This window comes from Lithobates pipiens, unplaced genomic scaffold (genome assembly GCF_037356315.1).
Source record: "Lithobates pipiens isolate NorthernLeopardFrog02 unplaced genomic scaffold, aLitPip1_a1.2 Scaffold_23, whole genome shotgun sequence".
Taxonomy (NCBI): Eukaryota; Metazoa; Chordata; class Amphibia; order Anura; family Ranidae; genus Lithobates; species Lithobates pipiens.
The window spans coordinates 46,760,486-46,778,145 of record NW_027507785.1 but is presented as its reverse complement, the minus strand read 5'-3'; the positions used below and the strand labels follow the sequence as shown (position 1 = coordinate 46,778,145).

Here is a 17,660-nt window from a genome sequence, read left to right as displayed (position 1 = left end):
GAGTTCCCCCTTCATGTCAGAGTCCCACCATCACATCAGAGCCCTCACTCCTGCAGCATGGCAGAGGGCGGGAATCAGAGCCTGGCCTGGATGTGGGTGCACTTCTATCCTTTTCTGAATGTTGTAAAAATAAATGTATCATAAAAACATAAAATGTAATTATTCACAAAATGTGTTTGTTACATTGTTTTCAACTTCTTTATCTCACCCCCAATGTTGAAAACAATGTAACAAATTTGAGAAACATAACAATTTATGTGTTTTATGTCGTAGTTTTTACCAGTGTGTAGTATTGGTGTGATTGATCTAAGCTTCGGTTAGTTTGGTTGGTTTAGAAACCAGGAGAAAAGTCTAAAGTGTCCTCGTGTTTCGGTCGTGACGTGATGTTGGATATACTCTATCCAAATGAACAGAACTCTGATGACTTCCAATGTGTAGGCCAATCAAAAGACCGCAAAATGATTTCTGATTGGCAGTTGTGGATTTGAGGCTAACAAATGATGCCAATTAAAATTTTGTGCTAAAATTTTGATTGGTCACTTTGAGCATCAACGTCTCTTCTCATTTCCTCCAGTTTGAGTGAATCCGACCCGTTACGTGTTACGTCACCCAATAAAACTGAAAATATGGAAGAAGGCTCTTGCTGCGTTATTTACAGTAAACCAGTAAATGTCGTTATACCTAGGTAAAGCTTCCAGTACCATCAGACTGTCTTATTCTGGTGTTTCACTGCAGCACTTATAAAATTCCAATCATGTACTGGGCAGTCAGAGCTCATGCAGAAGGAGCTGTGAGTGGAATCAGAAGTCTTGCAGCAGTTGATATATTCTTGTGGACAGGAAATTGTCATTCTTGACTGTGCTATCTGGTATCTAATAGCACAGAGCAGTTCCCCGGCGCTGCACTACATAGGCGCATTGCAGTCTCAGAACATTCGCTGCCTCTGGGACTGTGAGAGTTACACAGCGCTGGGGCGACACACAGTGGTAGAACTAGGAAGTGCGCTGCAGACCTGATATAGAGAGTAACAGATTGTCACAAGAGTTCCTCAGCAGAGTTCAGCAAGCCACAATCCTCAACTGGTGGCAATGTGTCTCTTTTTGGTTACTGAGTATATAAAGAAAAGCACGGTACCTTGGTGGTTATCACTGGGGTCCCCTGGGCTTAATTCCCACCAGGACTTCCATTAGCTTGGAGTTTTTACCCTTTCCCCAGGTTTCTGAAATTTCCTCAAAGGGTTTCAGATACTAGAAAAAAGGTATTGAACACGTCACCATTTTCCTCGCTCAATATATTCCTAAAGGCGGTATTGACTTGACATTTTCCCCACGTGTCGGAAACAACCCATGCGATCCAAACATACAAAGACACTAAAACAAATACGTTCAGAAATTAAATTCTGTGTAATAAAATGGAAGGACATAGGGAAAAAGTTTTGAACACGCTAACTAAAATGTATTTAATACTTGGAACAAAATCCTTTGTTGGTAATGACGGCTTCACGACGCCTCCTGTATGGAGAAACGAGTCGCTTGCGTTGCTCAGATGCAGAGGCGGACTGACAACTCATGGGGCCCCCGGGCAATAAGAGATTATGGGGCCCCCAGGCAATCAGAGATTATGGGGCCACATAGTATACACAAACACACACACAGTATAATATCACACACACAGTACACACAGACATGTTTCTATTGGCTGAGAAGGTACTGGAGAGGTGGGGCAACTATAATCTCGGGTTTTACTGAGGCTGGCAACCCTGATGGGGCCCCCTAGTGGCATGGGCCCCTCGGGCAGTGCCCGAGTAGCCCAATGGTCAGTCCGCCCCTGCTCAGATGGGATTTTGGCCCGTTCTTCCACACGGTCTTCAAATCTTGAAGGTTCCATTGGCCTCTACTATAGACTCTTTAGTTCTTTCCATAGATTTTCTACTGGATTCAAGTTGGGTGATTGGCTGGGCCACTCTAGCAACTTTATTTTCTTTCTTTGAAACCAATTGGGAGTTTCCTTGGCTTTGTGTGTTGGGATCCTTGTCTTGCTGAAATGTCCGCCCCTCGTTTCATCTTCATCATCCTGGTAGATGGCAGCAGATTTTTTATCAAGAATGTCTTTGTACATTTTTCCATTCATCCTTCCTTCAATGATATGAAGTTTGCCAGTACTGTATGCTGAAAAAAAAAACAGCCCTGCCCCCCACCATGATGTTCCCACCTCACTGTCGGTATGGGGGGTGTTTTCGGGGTGATGTGCCATTTGATCTCCAAACATGGTGTGTATTATGGCATCCAAAGAGTTCAATTTTGGTCTCATCTGACCAGACTGTATTTCACAGGCTTGTCTAAATGTTGTGCAGCAAACTTTAAATGAGCTTCAACGCGCTTTTTCTTCAGCAATGGAGTCTTGCGTGGTGAGCGGTCATACAGGCCATGGCGGCTGAGTGCATTACTTATTGTTTTCTTTGAAACAATCGTACCTGCTAATTCCAGGTCGTTCTGAAGCTCTCCACAAGCGCTCCTTGGTTCTTGGACAACTCTTCTGATAATTCTTTTCACCCCTCTGTCAGAAATCTTGCGAGGAGCACCTGGTGGTGGCCGGTTTATGGTGAAATTATGTTCTTTCCACTTCTGGATTACGGCCCCAACAGTGCTCACTGGAACATTAAGACGTTTAAAAATCCTAATTCTGTAAGCATTGCCATCAGTATGTTCTGCAACAGTAAGCCCCTGTACACACGGTCGGAGATTTCGACAACCAAATCCGTCGGATCGTGTCCGAAACTGTTGCATACACACGGTCGGACTAAGTTGTCGAAAAATCCGATCTTTGAGAACGTGATGACGTAATTTCGTTACGACGGGACTACGTTCAGGCTAGTAGCCAATAGCTTTGATGTAGGAATTTGATCTGAGCATGCGTGGCACTTTGTCCGATCGGAATTCTCTACACATGATCGGAGTATGTCCTATCGGACCAGTTTGCCGGAAAACATTTCCAACAAGTTGGAAAATTGGGTCCGACGGATATTCCGACGGAAACATTCCGATGCAGACCCCACACAGTCGGATTATTCGACAAACCGGCCCGATAGGACACATTCCGACGGAATCTCCGACCGTGTGTACAAGGGCTAAGGGTTGGCGAAGGTCTCGAGAGAGCTCTTTGCTTTTACCCATCATGAGATGTTTCTTGTGTGACACCTCGGTAATAAGACACCTTTTAGAGGCCATCAGGGGAGACTGAACCAGCTGATATTAATTTGCCCTGACAAGGGGCAGGATTGCTTTCTAATTACTGATAGATTTCAGATGGTGTCTTGGCTTTCCATGCCTTTTTTGCACCTCCCTTTCTTCATGTGTTCAATACTTTTTCCCTGTGTCATTCCATTTTATTACACAGAACTTCATTTCTGAACGTATTTGTTTTGGTGTCTTTGTATGCATGGATTGCATAGGATGTTTCCGACATGTGGTGAAAATTTCATGTCAATAGCATCTTTTAGAAATATATTTACCGTATTTATTGGCATATAACACGTACATCCATTTGAAGAGGGAAGTTTCAGGAAAAAAACTTAAATTGTATATAATTAGGAACTTTGAAGCAAAATAAGGGTCAGTGCCCATCTGCAGCCTCCCCATTGCAATCAATGCAGCCTGATCAATGCCCATCTTCAGCCTCACAAGTGCAATCAATGCATCCTCATCAGTCCACATCAATGCAGCCTCACCATTGCCATCAGAGCAGCAGCCTCACCTTTGCCATCAGTGCAGCAGCCTCACCATTTCATCAATGCAGCAGCCTCACCATTTCATCAATGCAGCAGCCTCACCATTGCCATCAGTGCAGCAGCCTCACCATTTCATCAATGCAGCAGCCTCACCATTTCATCAATGCAGCAGCCTCACCATTTCATCAATGCAGCAGCCTCACCATTTCATCAATGCAGCAGCCTCGCCATTGCCATCAGTGCAGCAGCCTCACCATTTCATCAATGCAGCAGCCTCACCATTGCCATCAATGCAGCAGCCTCACCATTGCCATCAATGCAGCAGCCTCACCATTGCCATCAGTGCAGCAGCCTCACCATTGCCATCAGTGCAGCAGCCTCACCATTGCCATCAATGCAGCAGCCTCACCATTGCCATCAATGCAGCAGCCTCACCATTGCCATCAGTGCAGCAGCCTCGCCATTGCCATCAATGCAGCAGCCTCACCATTGCCATCAATGCAGCAGCCTCACCGTTGCCATCAGTGCAGCAGCCTCACTATTGCCATCAGTGCAGCAGCCTCACCATTGCCATCAGTGCAGCAGCCTCACCATTGCCATCAGTGCAGCCTGATCGATGACCATCTGCAGCCTAGAGGGGGCAGGGAGGAGGGCGGGACAAGCGCCGACAGATTACATACAGTGAGAATCTCATATGATAGACAGAACAGTGGTCCAATGGCAGCCCAGGGGACTGGACTTGCTATTACAGAGGCCGCCAAGTAGACAGGAGATTCTCACTGTATGTAATCTGATGGCGCTCGTCCTGCCCCCTCCCTCCCTGTCCCCTCTGAGACAGTTAAAATTGAAGTATTGGCGTATAACACGCACACGCTATTTGCATCTGATTTTCATGGCAAAAAAAGTGAGTGTTATACGTCAATAAATACAGTACCTAGAAAAATGGTGACGTGTTCAATACTTATTTTACACGCTGTACCTGTAACTAAACAAAAACATTTCGGTTGATTTACTGAAGGGGAATAGCCTGTGTACACCATGGATGATGGAAATCAGCAGAGTTTGCGCTCATTTACTGAGCTCTGGAGCAACTGCACTTGTGGTGCATCACAAACAAGTCTCACGACTTTGGGGTCCCAGCAGTGAAAACTGAGTCTCATGGTACTGCAGCAGGACCCTTTCACATGTTCTGCAGCGGGCCCCCTTCATGCCATCTTGGGGTCCCCTACAGTGGCGGAACGCCAGGGCCCAGTCGCAAGTGCAACCTTTGTGGCTCTGGTAGTTCCATCGCTGACAGAGGCTATCGTTTTACCAATCAGAATTTCACTTGCAGATTTAGAATGTTCAACATTTGGCCATGCGGGCATGCCCATTCATCTCCCAGGTCCGAGTCACAGAGCCCCTTTAATCTGATGGGAGACATGCCGGACCAATAGAGAAACCTGGGAGGAAGAAGGAGGTTGGGCCAAGCCTGACTTTTACAAAAAAAAAGGCCAAAATTTTCCTATAGCTTCAGTAGTATACATCTTTGTCTTTGGTGTGCGGACATTGGCCTACAGGTAACTTCTGCTTATTTATTTTGGTCTAGATCAGGGGTCTCCAAACTTTCTAGACAAAGGCTCAGTTTACTGTCCTTTGGACTTTAGAGGGGCCTGACTGTGGTTAGTGGGAGAAGAAAATGTCCTGGAGTTGGTAACAATGCCCCATCATTGGTGTCCGTGAAAGGAATAGTAATCTATTATTGGTGTCATTGGGAAGAATAGTGCCCCATCTTGGTGTCAGTAGGAGGTAGAGTGTCCCATCATTGGTGTCAGTGGAAGAAATAGTGTCCCATCATTGGTGTCAGTGGGAGGAATAGCACCCCAAAATTGGTGTCAGTGGAAGGAATAGTGTCACATCATTGGTGTCAGTGAAAGAAATAGTAATCTATTATTGGTGCCATTGGGAGGAATAGTGCCCCATCTTGGTGTCAGTAGGAGGTAGAGTGTCCCATCATTGGTGTCAGTGGAAGAAATAGTGTCCCATCATTGGTGTCAGTGGGAGGAATAGCACCCCAAAATTGGTGTCAGTGGAAGGAATAGTGTCACATCATTGGTGTCAGTGAAAGAAATAGTAATCTATTATTGGTGCCATTGGGAGGAATAGTGCCCCATCTTGGTGTCAGTAGGAGGTAGAGTGTCCCATCATTGGTGTCAGTGGAAGAAATAGTGTCCCATCATTGGTGTCAGTGGAAGAAATAGTGTCCCATCATTGGTGTCAGTGGGAGGAATAGCACCCCAAAATTGGTGTCAGTGGAAGGAATAGTGTCACATCATTGGTGTCAGTGAAAGGAATAGTAATCTATTATTGGTGCCATTGGGAGGAATAGTGCCCCATCTTGGTGTCAGTAGGAGGTAGAGTGTCCCATCATTGGTGTCAGTGGAAGGAATAGTGTCCCATCATTGGTGTCAGTGGAAGGAATAGTGCCCCATCATTGGTGTCAGTGAGAGGAAGCCCTTGTACACACGGTCGGAGATTCTGACGGAATGTGTCCAATCGGACCGTTTTGTCGGATATTCTGACTGTGTGTGGTCTCCATCGGACTGTTTCCGTCGGAATATCTGACGGACCAAATTTTCTAACTTGTTGGTAAAAATTTCAGACAAAATGCTCCGATCGGACATACTCCGAATATGTGTAGAGAATTCCAATCGGACAAAGTGCCACGCATGCTCAGATCAAATTCCTACACCAAAGCTATTGGCTACTAGCCTGAACATAGTCCCGTTGTAATGAAATTACGTCATCACGTTCTGCACGATCGGATTTCCCAACAACTTCATCCGACTGTGTGTATACAACAGTTTCGGACAAAATCCGTCGGACAAAATCCGACGGACAAAATCCGACGGATTTGGTTGTCGGAATCTCCGACCGTGTGTACAAGGGGCGAAGAGTGCCCCATCATTGGTGTCAGTAGGAAGAATAATGCCCCATCACTGGTGTCAGTGGCAAGAATTATGCTCCATTTTTGGTGTCGGTGGCAGGAATTATGCGCCATTGTTAAGAGGGGAAGGAATAGTGCCCCATCATTGGTGTTAGTGGGAGGAATAGTGCCCCATCATTGGTGTCAGTGGGAGGAATAGTGCCCCATCATTGGTGTCAGTGGAAGGAATAGTGCCCCATCATTGGTGTCAGTAAGAGGAATAGTGCCCCATCATTGGTGTCAGTAAGAGGAATAGTGCCCCATCATTGGTGTTAGTGGGAGGAATAGTGACTCAGCATTGATGTCAGTGGGAGGAATAGTGCCCCATCATTGGTGTCAGTAAGAGGAATAGTGCCCCATCATTGGTGTCAGTAAGAGGAATAGTGCCCCATCATTGGTGTTAGTGGGAGGAATAGTGACTCAGCATTGATGTCAGTGGGAGGAATAGTGCCCCATCATTGGTGTCAGTGGGAGGAATAGTGCCCCATCATTGGTGTCAGTAAGAGGAATAGTGCCCCATCATTGGTGTCAGTAAGAGGAATAGTGCCCCATCATTGGTGTCAGTAAGAGGAATAGTGCCCCATCATTGGAGTCAGTAGGAAAAATAATGCCCCATCATTGGTGTTAGTGGGAGGAATAGTGTCTTGTATCAGTGGGAGGAACACTGCCCCAAGGGCCAGATAAAGGCAAGCAAAGGGCTGCGTCGGACCCCCTTGGCTGCAATTTGGAGACCAATGCTCTCGATTGTGATGGGGATTAGCTGTAGTTTTGTGACAAAAAGACCAAATTTGAAAACCAGTAACAGGAGGGTGTAGGGTGTTCAAGCTGCACATTTCCACATTTCCAGGAGAGGAGGAGAACTATTGGAGAGATCTGGTGGAGCCGGTTATGGAGGTACCACCATGTTAACATTCCTAGGGAATGGAAAGGTTCACGTCAAGGTCATTGAAAGTTGACTCTTTATGGTTAAAATTCCTTTACATAAATTTGCAACCAGATTTCCCTTACTGAGAAGGACATTCCATGCCCACCTGACAAGCCCCAATTATAAAGGAGAACCTCCCTCCAGTGACACTCAGATGTCACGGGAGATGAGGGAAGGTCTTTCCTGCCGGCAGGTAGATTCTCATCCCGAGTCCCAGAATCCCCCTCGGGCTCCCTTCCCTTTCCCCCCCTCGGGCTCCCTTCCCTTTCCATACGCTGCTCTCCGATTGTTCCTGAGTTTATAGTAAACATGGCTATTGTCAGGTAGATCCATGTCACTCAGGACTCTGAATGGAGGTCAACCTGAGTGTTCTGTCTTTGATCATCCAACAATGGACACCAAAGCCAACTTCACTCACTGCTAGAAGCCATTCAATAAATCTACGGGCCAATTAACTCTACACTTATCCAGGTCACATCTCTGGGGATGAACAGGATGACATAAATGCATGTATAGAAATGTTTACAACTTTCCATGTTCCGAGGTGAAGAAACCTCCTCGCACCCGAAGAGAACCGATTTCAGAGGAGCCCCATGACATCATCTAAAAGGGACTTTCAATGTTGGGCATTTTATTTGATTGCTATTTCCTGATTTCACAAACACATTTGTACATGTCTTTATTCTATCAGCTGCCTGCAGAGAGTCCTTGCTAAACAGCTGCTGAAATAAAACCAATTACAGGTTGAGACAACTAGAGAAGGTTTTGCTTCCAGTCATTCTAAAGCCCCGTACACACGAGAGGACTTATGTCCGACAGACTTCCGAAGGAGTTCTGCCGGAGTTCCGACGGAGTTCTGACGGACCTTTCGGCGGAGCGGACTTGGCCACACACAATCACACTAAACTCCGACGGATTCGAACGTGATGATATACGACTGGATTCGAATAAGGAAGTTCATAGCCAGTAGCCAATAGCTGCCCTAGCGTCGGTTTTAGTCTGTCGGAATAGCACACACACGAGCGGAGTTTTCGAAGGGACCGGGTCCGGCGGAGTTCCGTCGGGAAAATTTGAAGCATGTTCCATATTCTAAAGTCCTTCGGACTTTGGCGAGTCAAAAGTAGGTTGCAGCCCACACACGATCGAATAGTCTGACGGACTCAGTCCGTCGGACTTTGGATGTTGAAAAGTCCGCTCGTGTGTACGCGGCAGAAGCCAGTTTTTCTCAACCAGAGTTCCTTCTGAGGTTACTAACCTCTAACAAAACCCCAAATTTGAAGGACATGTTTCCTCCAACTGTCCATTAATGTGAGGGCCCTTGTCCTTCAAACTTAAATATAAGGACCTCTTATCTGCCGACCACCAAGGTAAAGGGGGCTTTTTTTCTACTGACCAGCAGTGTAAAAGAGGTCCTTCTTCACTGATCTATGATGTACAGGGCATTCATCAACTGTCCACAATGTACGGGGTCCTTTGCCCCACCACCATAAATGTAAGAAGGGCCACTGGTAAGCAGGTAGCATCTGCCTTCCTGTACAGAACATTCTTCCCACTGATCACCAATGTAAGGAACATTCTTCTCACTGATCACCAATGTAAGGAACATTCTTCTCACTGATCACCAATGTAAGGAACATTCTTCCCACTGATCACCAATGTAAGGAACATTCTTCTCACTGATCACCAATGTAAGGAACATTCTTCTCACTGATCACCAATGTAAGGAACATTCTTCTCACTGATCACCAATGTAAGGAACATTCTTCCCACTGATCACCAATGTAAGGAACATTCTTCTCACTGATCACCAATGTAAGGAACATTCTTCTCACTGATCACTAATGTAAGGAACATTCTTCCCACTGACCACCAATGTAAGGAACATTCTTCCCACTGATCACCAATGTAAGGAACATTCTTCTCACTGATCACCAATGTAAGGAACATTCTTCTCACTGATCACCAATGTAAGGAACATTCTTCCCACTGATCACCAATGTAAGGAACATTCTTCCCACTGATCACCAATGTAAGGAACATTCTTCTCACTGATCACCAATGTAAGGAACATTCTTCTCACTGATCACTAATGTAAGGAACATTCTTCTCACTGATCACCAATGTAAGGAACATTCTTCTCACTGATCACCAATGTAAGGAACATTCTTCTCACTGATCACCAATGTAAGGAACATTCTTCCCACTGACCACCAATGTAAGGAACATTCTTCTCACTGATCACCAATGTAAGGAACATTCTTCCCACTGATCACCAATGTAAGGAACATTCTTCCCACTGATCACCAATGTAAGGAACATTCTTCCCACTGATCACCAATGTAAGGAACATTCTTCCCACTGATCACCAATGTAAGGAACATTCTGATCACTGATCACCAATGTAAGGATTATTCTTCCCACTGATCACCAATGTAAGGAACATTCTTCTCACTGATCACCAATGTAAGGAACATTCTTCCCACTGATCACCAATGTAAGGAACATTCTTCCCACTGATCACCAATGTAAGGAACATTCTTCTCACTGATCACCAATGTAAGGAACATTCTTCTCACTGATCACCAATGTAAGGAACATTCTTCTCACTGATCACTAATGTAAGGAACATTCTTCTCACTGATCACCAATGTAAGGAACATTCTTCTCACTGATCACCAATGTAAGGAACATTCTTCTCACTGATCACCAATGTAAGGAACATTCTTCTCACTGACCACCAATGTAAGGGACATTCTTCCCACTGATCACCAATGTAAGGAACATTCTTCTCACTGATCACCAATGTAAGGAACATTCTTCTCACTGATCACCAATGTAAGGAACATTCTTCTCACTGACCACCAATGTAAGGAACATTCTTCTCACTGATCACCAATGTAAGGAACATTCTTCTCACTGATCACCAATGTAAGGAACATTCTTCTCACTGATCACCAATGTAAGGAACATTCTTCTCACTGATCACCAATGTAAGGAACATTCTTCTCACTGATCACCAATGTAAGGAACATTCTTCTCACTGACCACCAATGTAAGGAACATTCTTCCCACTGATCACCAATGTAAGGAACATTCTTCTCACTGATCACCAATGTAAGGAACATTCTTCTCACTGACCACCAATGTAAGGAACATTCTTCTCACTGATCACCAATGTAAGGAACATTCTTCTCACTGATCACCAATGTAAGGAACATTCTTCTCACTGATCACCAATGTAAGGAACATTCTTCTCACTGATCACCAATGTAAGGAACATTCTTCTCACTGATCACCAATGTAAGGAACATTCTTCTCACTGATCACCAATGTAAGGAACATTCTTCCCACTGATCACCAATGTAAGGAACATTCTTCCCACTGATCACCAATGTAAGGAACATTCTTCCCACTGATCACCAATGTAAGGAACATTCTTCCCACTGATCACCAATGTAAGGAACATTCTGATCACTGATCACCAATGTAAGGATTATTCTTCCCACTGATCACCAATGTAAGGAACATTCTTCTCACTGATCACCAATGTAAGGAACATTCTTCCCACTGATCACCAATGTAAGGAACATTCTTCCCACTGATCACCAATGTAAGGAACATTCTTCTCACTGATCACCAATGTAAGGAACATTCTTCTCACTGATCACCAATGTAAGGAACATTCTTCTCACTGATCACTAATGTAAGGAACATTCTTCCCACTGATCACCAATGTAAGGAACATTCTTCTCACTGATCACCAATGTAAGGAACATTCTTCTCACTGATCACCAATGTAAGGAACATTCTTCTCACTGATCACCAATGTAAGGAACATTCTTCTCACTGATCACCAATGTAAGGAACATTCTTCTCACTGACCACCAATGTAAGGAACATTCTTCCCACTGATCACCAATGTAAGGAACATTCTTCTCACTGATCACCAATGTAAGGAACATTCTTCTCACTGATCACCAATGTAAGGAACATTCTTCTCACTGATCACCAATGTAAGGAACATTCTTCTCACTGACCACCAATGTAAGGAACATTCTTCTCACTGATCACTAATGTAAGGAACATTCTTCTCACTGATCACCAATGTAAGGAACATTCTTCTCACTGATCACCAATGTAAGGAACATTCTTCTCACTGATCACTAATGTAAGGAACATTCTTCTCACTGATCACCAATGTAAGGAACATTCTTCTCACTGATCACCAATGTAAGGAACATTCTTCTCACTGATCACCAATGTAAGGAACATTCTTCTCACTGATCACCAATGTAAGGAACATTCTTCTCACTGATCACCAATGTAAGGAACATTCTTCTCACTGACCACCAATGTAAGGAACATTCTTCTCACTGATCACCAATGTAAGGAACATTCTTCCCACTGATCACCAATGTAAGGAACATTCTTCCCACTGATCACCAATGTAAGGAACATTCTTCTCACTGACCACCAATGTAAGGAACATTCTTCCCACTGATCACCAATGTAAGGGGACATTTCTTCATTGAAGTTTTCACTGTATGCTTCTCTTTTTTGGTCATTATTATAATTGTTTTGGTTACAAAAAGAATGCCTTTTATGCATGTATCTACAACTTACTGATTTTACTCAGGTACGTTGAGCTGTAAATATAATAATTTTTAGTAGGGGAACCCTGAGACCTGAAAATGATTTCAAGGGTTCCTTTGGTGTAAAGAGACCCAAGCTATCATAAAGACTAAGGCCGCGTACACACGGGCGGACTGTTCGCCCAACTTTGTCCGCTGAACAGTGTTTGGGCGGACAGTCCGCTCGTGTGTGGGCTTTCAGCGGACAGTTTCAGCGGACAGTTGGACGGACAAGGTTTTTCGGAATTTCCGAAAAACTGTCCGCTGAAACCTTGTTTCAGCGAACAGCCCGCTCGTGTGTAGGCTTGTTCGTCAAACAAAGTTGCGCGCATGCTCAGAAAGGATTTTCACGCCGAAAGCTATAATGCAGTGTATAGGACGTCGTATTTTTCGTCCCGTCGTACGTGCCGTTCACGTCATCGCGCACGGTTTCAGCAAACTGTTCGTTCGTCGTGTGTGGGCATGTCCGTCCATGCTAATTTTGAGCGGACTGTTTGCTGAAACTGTTGGACGGACAAAGTTGGGCGAACAGTCCGCGCGTGTGTACGCGGCCTTACACTGAAAGAAAATACAAGAGAGTTAGTATGTATGTTTGTATGTATGTGTACAGGAATTGTGTCAAAATCTATTTGCCATATGCTATTCCTGTCTACACGGTTTAACTAGACAGCTCTGGGCCCCCACTGTGCTTCCGGGCCCCATAGAAATCATATGATCTATTACAGCTATAGTTTTGTTCCTAATAAGAATCAAGTATGGCAGAGGCACCAGTAGCAGTGAATACAAAGAGTGACAAATGTGTTCATAAAAATTAAAACACATTACTAAGGATATCCCAGTTGATCAGATTCACATGGACAACTTAAAACCTTTAAAAGACCACAGATCCCCTATATTATACAGAAAATCCTTGTATCTTCTTACAGTGCCCCAGATAACATCTGTTTACTATTTACTCCACATCCAGAGCTTCAGGCCGGGAAGTGTTTGATTGGATCCTGGATCAGGGTTATTACTCAGAGAAGGACACAAGTAACGTCATCCGGCAGGTCCTGGAGGCTGTGGCCTATCTTCACTCACTGTGTATTGTGCACAGGAACCTCAAGGTGAGGGGAAGAATGGAGAGGATTTGGCCCCAAGGGTGGGAAAGGACCCAGGCTCCCAGGGTGGAGAGGGCCCCAGGACCTAGGGTGGAGATGGCCTCTCACTCCAGTGTGCAGGAGGCCAATGAACAAGGCTGGTGAGGATCCTAGGACCCAGGGTGTAAAGGACTGTATGCTAAGGGTGGTGAGGTACTGAGGACCGAGGATGGAGAGGAATCCAGGACCCAAGGGTAGAGAGGGCCCCAGAACCTAGGGTAAAGTGTAGATATGACCTAAGGACATAACTATAGAGGGCCCAGAGACCCAAGGTGGAGAGAGTCTCAAGACCAGAGGAGAGGGCCCCATGTTACAGCAGGGAGAAGTATTTACACCCAGGGTGGAGAGGGACCCAGGCCCCCAGAGCAGAGAGGGCCCCATGCTCCAGTGTGGGGAGGGCCAACGGACAAGGCTGGGTTGGGCCTAAGGACCTAGGGTGGAGAGGACTCTGTGTCCCGGGGGGGTGAGGTACTGAGGACCCAGGGTGGAGTGGGCCCCATAATCTAGGGTTGAAAGGCAACCAGGACTAAGGGTGGAAAGGACCAAGTTACCCAGGGAGAAGAGGGACCCATGCCCTATAGCTTTGGACCTAGGGTGGAGAGGGTCTTATGCTCCAGGGTGCATATGAACCTCAAGGTGAAGGGGAGGATTGGGCCCCAGGGTGGAAAGGGACCCTGGTCCCCAAGGTAGAGAAGGCCCCCAGGACCTAGAGTGAAGAAGGCCCTATGCTCTAGTGTGGATAGAACCTAGGACCATAACTGGAGAGGGTCCTGAGGCCCAGGGTAGTGAGGGTGTCAAGATCAAAGGAGGAGAGGCCCCATGTTACAGAATGGAGAAGGATTTGGACCCAGGGTGGAGAGGGACCCAGACCCCCAGGGTAGAAAAGGCTCCATGCTCCAGTGTGGAGAGGTCGAAAGGACAAGGCTGTATTGGGCCTAAGGACCTAGGGTGGAGTGGGCCCCATAATCTAGGGTTGAAAGGCAACCAGGACTAAGGGTGGAAAGGACCAAGTTACCCAGGGAGAAGAGGGACCCATGCCCTATAGCTTTGGACCTAGGGTGGATAGGGCCTTATGCTCCAGGGTGCACATGAACCTCAAGGTGAAAGGGAGGATTGAGCCCCAGGGTGGAAAGGGACACTGGTCCCCAGGGTATAGAGGGCCCCCAGGACCTAGGGTGAAGAGGGTCCTATGCTCTAGTGTGGATAGAACCTAAGGCTATAACTGGAGAGGGTCCTGAGGCCCAGGATAGTGAGGGTGTCAAGATCAAAGGAGGAGAGGCCCCATGTTACAGAATGGAGAAGGATTTGGACCCAGGGTGGAGAGGGACCCAGACCCCCAGGGTAGAAAAGGCTCCATGCTCCAGTGTGGAGAGGGCCAAAAGACAAGACTGGGCTGATTCCAAGGACCCAGGGTGGAGAGGACTCTATGCCCCAGGGAGGTAAGGGCCTCAAGACCCAGGTTGGAGAAGACCCCATACTCTAGAATTGAAAGGGCACCAGAAATAAGTGTGGAAAGGGCCCAGTTCCCTGGGGTGGAGGGTCCCATGCTCTATAGTGGAGAGGACCCCAGAAAGGCTGGTGCAGCAGTGAATTGAGACAGGTTGTAATTTTTCGGACCTTCTGATACCTTTAAGTGTTTGACCTTCTCTCCTTCCAGTTGGAGAACTTGCTGTATTATAACCGTTTGAAGAATTCCAAAATAGTCATCAGCGACTTTCATTTGGCTAAAGTGGAGACGAGCCTCATCAAAGAGCCTTGTGGCACCCCTGAGTACCTGGGTGAGATCCTCTTCTTATATGACCCCTGCGTGTGTTGCCCTGGCATGACATTCATCTTCTCTAACTCTTTCACGCGTTTGCCTCTTTGCAGCCCCAGAAGTGGTTGCTCGCCAGCGATATGGTCGGCCTGTTGACTGCTGGGCCATCGGAGTCATTATGTACATACTGTGAGTCCTCCTCTGTCTTATTACCTCAAGCCATCATTGCATGTACTAATTCATCCACAGAAGTACTGTGATTGTAATGATAAAAACCTATACCAGTGCATGTACTCATAAACCATTGGACCATGAACTTCCAGAGTACCCAAAGCCAGCCGGAGTAATATGAGCTAAACTAAAATCACAGCCATCTTCATATATTCATATGGACTCTATTGTATGGAGTTACCCTCAATGAAAGCATCTGTATTACTCTAAGCAACCAATCAGAGGGTAGAGGCCAGTGCCAACTCTAGATAAGAATTAACCATCTAAGGAGCAAAAGTGAATTCAGTGACTTGTGTACAGGATCTCCAGTGTGATGATGGCGTTGTTTGTGGTGTCTCCTCTGCAGACTCTCTGGGAACCCTCCGTTCTACGATGAGATGGAGGAGGAAGATTACGAAAGTCATGACAAGAACCTGTTCCGGAAGATTCTACATGGCGATTATGAGTTTGACTCTCCATATTGGGATGATATTTCTCTAGCAGGTAAGTGCAAAACCTGATATGTACATGAATGACTGTACTCATTATTACTATTTATTACTATTTCTTGCTGGAAAGCCCGCAAATAGTTTGCTGCAGACTAAGGACATGGATTTCTGGAACTCTGATGAGACCAAAACTGCAGATGGGTACAGATTATGCTGCATTGATTTTCACTATTTTACTAAGTCGTTTATTCAAAAAAAAAATGTTTTTTTTCCTGAAACTTCCCTCTTAAATTGGGGTGCGTGTTATACGCCGAAAAAAACAGTATTTGATTCAGATGGTGACAAGCGTGTGTGGGGGCAACCAGGTGAGGAGGACAAAGACAAGTGTGTCTTGTCTACAGTCAGGCATGGTGGTGGGGGTGTCATGGTCTGGGGCTGCATGAGTGCTGCCGGCACTGGGGGGCTACAGATCATTGAGGGGACCATGAATGCCAACATGTACTGTGACATACCGAAGCAGAGCATGATCCGCTCCCTTCGGAGACTGGACAGCAGGGCAGTATTCTAACATGATAACCACCCCAATTACACCTCCAAAACGACCACTGCCTTGCTAAAGAAGCTGAGGGTAAAAGTGATGGACTGGCCAAGCATGTCTCCAGACCTAAATCCTATTGATCATCTGTGGGACATCCTCAAAGGGAAGGTGGAGGAGCGCAAGGTCTCCAACATCCACTAGCTCCGTGATGTCATCATGGGGGAGGGGAAGAGGACTCCAGTGGCAACCTGTGAAGTTCTGGTGACCTCCATGCCCAAGAGGGTTAAGGCAGTGCTGGAAAGTAATGGTGGCCACACAAAATATTGACACTTTGGGCCCAACTTGGACATTTTCACTTAGGGGTGTACTCACTTTTGTTGCCAGCGGTTTAGACATTAATGGCTGTGTGTTGAGTTATTTTGAGGGGACAGCAAATTTACACTGTTATACAAGCTGTACACTCACTACTTTACATTGTAGACAAGTGTCATTTCTTCAGTGTTGTCACATGCAAAGATAGAAGAAAAGATTTACAAAAATGTGAGGGGTGTACTTACTTTTGTGAGATACTGTAGCTCTGACAAATACCACACCGCTGTGCAAAAAGCCATTTGCATCAGTTTCTGAACCAGAGGAGCTTACACTCTAATGTCATCCCACAGCCACATGCTATTATTATTATACATGTATATATAGCTGTGGCATATACTGCAGTGCTGTACAGTGAGCCATTTAAACCAGTCTCTACCTCAAGTCCTGGTGGGGAAAGTGCTAACCACTGAGCCACATGGTATTTGTAAGCAGAGCAGTTAGAACCATGTCCATATATATCTGTGGTGTATCTTCTCTGACTATTTACTCTTCTGGCAGCCAAAGATTTGGTGTCCCGTCTGATGGAGGTGGACCAGGACCAGAGGGTCACAGCAGCAGATGCCATTAGCCATGAATGGTAAGGCTCCCATGCCGTCACCTACCGTCACCTATCATGATGTCTAGCTTACACCAATATCCTATTCTGCAGTAAATATCCATTACAAGAAACAACGTGCACAAGGCTGGAATTCACAGCTAACACAAGGAGAGGTCCCAGTAGGATCCGTGCTGATGGCTTTTGTTTTCATCAAACGGTTTTGCTTCCCATACAGGTCTATAGGAGAGCAAGACCTGTATAAAGTAGAGAGGTCAGAGGGAGGTCGACTGCAGGTCAAATGTCAATAAATTCTGAATGATCTCAAAAGCCCATCAACACAAATCCAAAGCCCGTCCACTAGATCTGCACGATTAATCGCCAAGAATCGTTATCGCAATTTTTTCCCCGTT

The 17,660-nt window shown here is 45.8% G+C and overlaps 1 protein-coding gene across 1 annotated transcript in view; it reads left to right on the top strand.

The window, feature by feature from the left end:
- Nucleotides 1-17,660, top strand: part of CAMKV (CaM kinase like vesicle associated) — a 166,707-nt gene that overhangs the window by 135,110 nt on the left and 13,937 nt on the right. Inside the window, exons 5-9 of the mRNA XM_077451537.1 lie at nucleotides 13,216-13,354; nucleotides 15,045-15,165; nucleotides 15,257-15,332; nucleotides 15,721-15,857; nucleotides 17,211-17,289. Coding sequence (XP_077307663.1) covers nucleotides 13,216-13,354; nucleotides 15,045-15,165; nucleotides 15,257-15,332; nucleotides 15,721-15,857; nucleotides 17,211-17,289 — 552 coding nt within the window. The remainder of the gene's footprint in view (nucleotides 1-13,215; nucleotides 13,355-15,044; nucleotides 15,166-15,256; nucleotides 15,333-15,720; nucleotides 15,858-17,210; nucleotides 17,290-17,660) is intronic.